The sequence below is a fragment of the Pelodiscus sinensis genome, chromosome 30 (genome assembly GCF_052426305.1).
Source record: "Pelodiscus sinensis isolate ZL-2025 chromosome 30, ASM5242630v1, whole genome shotgun sequence".
Classification (NCBI taxonomy): domain Eukaryota; kingdom Metazoa; phylum Chordata; order Testudines; family Trionychidae; genus Pelodiscus; species Pelodiscus sinensis.
Window position 1 is genome coordinate 4,254,561 of NC_143081.1, and position 5,440 is coordinate 4,260,000.

Here is a 5,440-nt window from a genome sequence, read left to right on the forward strand (position 1 = left end):
TCCCCATACTCACTTATCCATCCATCCATCCATCCATCCATCCATCCATCCATCCCCATACTCACTTATCCATCCATCCATCCATCCCTCCATCCCCATACTCACCTGCCCGTCCATCCGTCCGTCCATCCATCCCTCCCTCCCCATACTCACCTGTCTGTCCATCCGTCCGTCCATCCATCCCTCCCCATACTCACCTGTCCATCCATCCACACCAATACTCACTTCTCCATCCATCCATCCACTCACCTACCTATTTACCTACCAACTTACCTGTCTGGCTAGCTAGCTATATTGCTCTGTCTAGTTGTTTCTTTTGCCATACTGCTCTAGTTTCTCATGCAATACCTGACCAAAACGTTCATCTTCCTTGCTGCAGAAGAAGAACTCAAGCCATGGGACCCGATAACCACACCAGGGTGATGGATTTCATCTTGCAGGGGCTCTTGGAACATCCGCACCACCAGGGGCTATTCTTTGCTCTGTTCCTGGGCCTCTATACCACTGTCCTCCTGAGTAATTCTCTGATCATTGTGGCTATTGTCCTCCACCCACCTCTCCACACCCCCATGTATTATTTCATCACCAATTTGGCTCTGGTTGACATTTTGTGTACGTCCTCGGTTCTACCGAAAATGCTGGAACACCTGATGCAGGAGAAGAAAACCATCTCCTTTGGTGGCTGCATCACCCAACTCTTTGTCTTCACGGCATCGCTGGGGACGGAGCTTCTTCTACTCACTGTCATGTCGTATGACCGCTATGTCGCCATTTGCCACCCCTTGCACTATGTCAAACTCATGAGGAAGGAGATTTGCCTTTGTTTAGTGGCTGTTGCCTGGGCGATTGGCACTGGCAGTTCCTTCATCAACATCTTGCTTGTGGTGCGCCTGGATTTTTGTAGATCCCGCCTCATCCAGCATTTCTTCTGTGAGTTTCCCACCGTGCTGGCCCTGTCCTGCAGCTCCACCTACCTCAACGAGGTCATGATGTTCCTAGCGGACATCTTCCTGGCCATGGGGAACTTCCTGCTGACTGCCATGTCCTACAGCTTCATCATCATCACCATCTTGAAAATCCAGAGCACCAAAGGGAAGCAGAGAGCCTTCTCCACCTGCTCTTCCCACCTGCTAGTGGTCACCTTGTACTACTCCACCCTCATCTACATCTACATCCGGCCGACCTCCAGTCACTCACGGGCTAAGGACAAGATAGTGGCCGTTCTGTACACCCTAGTGACGCCCATCTTGAACCCTCTAATATACAGTCTACGCAACAATGAAGTCAAAGTGGCCTTCAGGAAAATCCTTCCCTTCATCAGAAAATAGCATTTTTTTCCAACAGTGAACCCAATTCTTATCTTCCTTGTTTCTGCTAAGTCAGGCCCACAGGTGGTGTGAATTAATGCACAGCGATAGACTTGGAGAGACATAAATTTACCCTATCGTTCTTCCATGTCACTGTAACGACAATGATTTGCACCCTGGACAAATCTGTCATACTGACAGCAGTAGGATGGTGCCAATTTACATTAGTTTTGGACGGAAACTGTTGGAATGCATTGGTCATGCTAGCTGGGAAAAGTCATGTGGGGTCAGAATTTAAAAGATATTGGGACATTCTGTGGGATTTTCAAAAGCATGTAGGCACCTAAAACGTATTTTTAATGTATATTAAGTGACCTGGAAAAATTCTTTTGATGCTTTAATAGAAATAAATATTTGTCCCATGGTGTAGCCCTATACCTCACATGCAGTATTACTGGTCATAGAATCATAGAATAATAGGACTGGAAGGGACCTCAAGAGGTCATCGAGTCCAGCCCCCCACCCTCAAGGCAGGACCAAGCTCCGTCTACACCATCCCTGACAGATGTCTATCTATCTAACCTGTTCTTAAATATCTCCAGAGAGGGAGAATCCACCACCTCCAGAGAGGGAGATTCTACCACACTTTCCACAGTGTTCTGTTTTCTGCCTCAGGCTATATCTAGACTTCAGGCTTCTTTCAGAAGAACCTTTTTTCAGATGAGATCGTCCAAAAAATCTTCTTCCAATAGAAAGCGTCCACACACAAAAGCACATTGAAAAAGCGATCTGCTTTTTTGAAAAATAGCAGCCAGACTGAATCGACACTCTCTCCCAAGTCAGCTGTGATGTCTATGGCCTCCAGAGCACCTGTGCTTTTTCCTCTTTCTTCTTCTTGCAAAAGAACTCCCTTTTCCTGTCCGCACATGCCTTTTCCAAAAGAGCTCATTCAGAAAAAGACTTCTTCCTCGTAGAAAGAGGATTACCAATGCTGGAAAAAAAAACTGTTCTTTCGATTTACCTTCAGAAGAATACAATTGCAGTATGGATGTAACTCAGGATGTAACTCACGTTTTGTCGGAAAACCGGCTGTTTTTCCAACAAAACTCTGCAGTGTAGACATACCCTGAATGAGTAAATATGATACCAAAAAATTCAAATTTTCTTTCTCTCTGATCCTTATTGTCTTATGAGACAGTAACCCCTACCAAATCTTGCAAACACATATCTCTGAGGGTCTGCCAGTCTCCACTCCATGTGGTGGTGTTGTGATATTACTGGGAAAAAACAAACATCATTCTGGGATGCATTAACAGAAGAGGTGTGAGTAACACATGGGAAGTAATTCTTCTCTACTGTGTACTGATCAGTTCCCAATGGGAGCATTGCATCCAGTTTTGGGCAGCACATTTCAGGAAAGAAGTGGAGAAACTGGAGAAGGTCCAGAGAAGAGCTAAGAAAATGATGAAAGGTCTAGACAACATGACTTATGAAGGAAGACTGAGGGTACGTCTACCTCATTGCAGGAGGAATACCAGCTAATTCGAGTTAGGGCTTTAAATCGGAATCCTGTTTCACTGCCGTGTGTAGATGCGGGCAGTTACTTTGGGCTAGTCGATTTCTAAAATGGCGACCAGCCAGGAACATGAAAATCAAGCATGGGATATTTAAGTCCCGGGCTTGATTTGTAATTTCGGTCACCCTCATTAGCCTCCCTAGCTCGATCTACGGGGCTAGTGTAGACGTACCCTGAAAGAATTGGGCTTGTTTTGTTTGGAAAGGAGAAGACATAGAGGGGACGTGATAGTGGTTTTCAGATATGTAAAAGAGTCTTACAAGGAGGAGGGAGAAAAAATTGTTCTCCTTGACCTCTGAGGACAGGACAAGAAGCAATAGGCTTCTTAAACTGCAGCAAGGGAGGTTTAGGTTGGACATTAGGAAAAACTTCCTACCAGTCAGGATGGTTAAACACTGGAATGAGTTGCTAGGGAGGTGGTGGAGACTTCATCACTGGAGACAAAACTTCTGTCGACAAAACCCTGTAGTCTAGACGTACCCCAATTGTGGCCTCACCAGTGCTAAATATAGGGGAATAATCACTTCTCTAGATGTGCTGGCAATGCGTCTCCTAATGCACCCCATAATGCCGTCGGCCTTCCTGCCTTCTTGCCAGGCACAGAACGGCATGGAAACAGCCCCCCCTCCCCGTCATATCCTGCGCTAAGGGGTCACAGGCGAGACACCTGCCAGCTCCTCTATGGGGGATTTTGTGTGGAGACCAACAGGCTCTGAGCCCAAGTGAGACAGGCTGGACAACCTCTGCTTTCCGCTGGCCAGGGGATTGAGGGATGACATGGGGCCCTGGGTGCCTGAAAGCAGCAGGCCCATGTTCGGAAGCCAAAATGTGGTTGCCGAGGCAACCTGGGCAGCGAACAGTGAGGTGCTGAGTTAGGCCCCTCAGGGGTAGGTGGTCCCTCAGAGGGGTTGTGTGGCTCCCAGGGGAAGCCTAAATCTGGGATTTAAGAACTGACATCCCAAAGTGGGCCAAGGTGTTGCTCAGAATCCGGCAGAATCTGGCTTCAAGCTCTTAAGATGCCTCTCCCTTTGGGGTGTCATTCACCCACCCCTGGCCTCCCGACGCCAGTGAAGTCCCTCTGAAGACCTTCTCTGGAGCTTAGTTGGTGTCAGTAGAAAGTCTGCCGGGGGGAAAATTGTCCTTAGAGAACCAAGGCCATAGGAAAACATAGAAGAACTAAAAAAGAGCCACCGTAGCTTAAAAAAACATGTACAAGAAGCAGAGAGAGATAAAGAGACATCTTTTAAAAAATGGAAGTCAAATCCTAGCGGAGAGGAAGTTCTTCTTCACACGGCGCATTGTCAATCTGTGGAACTCCTTGCCTGAGGAGGTTCTGAAGGCTAGGACTATTAAGGGTACGTCTAGACTACCGGGTTTTGTCGACAGAAGTTTTGCTGACAGTATCTGTCGACAAAACTTCTGTCGACAAAGAGCGTCCAGACACATTGAGTTCTGTCGACAAAGCAAGCTGCTTTGTCGACAGAACCCTGTAGTCTAGACGCACCCCTACAGGTAATAGCACCTTCTGTCGACAGAACTCATTCCACGAGGAGTAACGGTAGTTCGAACTAGGAAGCCTAGTTCAAACTACCTAGTTCGTGCCGCGTGTAGCCGCGCGGCACGGGGTTCGAACAAGCGGGGATTTAAAAATGGCGGCTCCCCGCTTATGCAAATGAAGCCCGGGAAATTCAAATCCCGGGCTTCATTTGCAAGTGCGGTATGCCTACATTACCCTCCTAGTTCGAATTAGGAGGGTAGTGTAGACATACCCGGTGTGTCTAGACTACATGTCTAAACTATTTTGTTGACTGTATGGGTGTGTCTAGACTACGTGTCTAGTCTACTTTGTTGACAGTATGGGTGTGTCTAGACTACATGTCTAAACTATTTTGTTGACTGTATGGGTGTGTCTAGACTACATGTCTAGACTACTTTGTTGACAGTATGGGTGTGTCTAGACTACATGGCTCCGTCGATGGAGCCAAGTAGTCTAGACATACCCTATCTGTCAACAAAACTTCTGTCGACAAAAGCCTGTAGTCTAGACATACCCAGGGAGGGGGATGCACAAGTATTTGTGGTGGACAAAAAGTAACCAAACCTAACAGCCACAGTCTACTCCCCAGAACCTTAACTGCCAGGGCAGTGAAACACTGGAATAAATTGCCTAGGGAGGTTGTGGAATCTCCATCATTTAAGAGCAGGTTGGACAGACACCTGTCAGGAATGCTCTAGACCAGCGTTTCTCAACCAGTGGTACGCAAATCTTTAGGGGTATTTGAGAGGAGTCTGGGGGCTACGTCCACACAACTGAAATTTTGAAAAAACTGAATTTTGGTTTTATGTTTTATTATTTTTCTACTTTTTACTCCCAAAACTTTCATAACCGACCCAGCTACAATTAAGCTGTTGAAACAAATGTGTTGCAATGGTAGAAAAAAATGGTGTGTCTTTGAAAACTGTAGGTCCTGGGAGTCCTTATGCTATTTTTTTAAAAAGGAGTACTTTTTAAAAAAAAGGTTGAGAAACACTGGGCCCAGAACAGATGTATTATGAT

At 46.5% G+C, this 5,440-nt stretch overlaps 1 protein-coding gene across 1 annotated transcript; it reads left to right on the forward strand.

The window, feature by feature from the left end:
* The first annotated feature begins 395 nt into the window (after positions 1 to 395).
* On the forward strand, positions 396 to 1,328 carry LOC102446052 (olfactory receptor 13G1-like). The gene has a single exon (XM_006124811.3). It carries the CDS (start codon positions 396 to 398, stop codon positions 1,326 to 1,328), a length of 933 nt encoding a protein of 310 aa, XP_006124873.3.
* The last annotated feature ends 4,112 nt before the right edge of the window (positions 1,329 to 5,440 follow it).

Bases quoted from the DNA above. Each gene is read 5' to 3' on its own strand.
- LOC102446052 (XM_006124811.3), top strand. From the start codon at position 396: ATGGGACCCGATAACCACACCAGGGTGATGGATTTCATCTTGCAGGGG.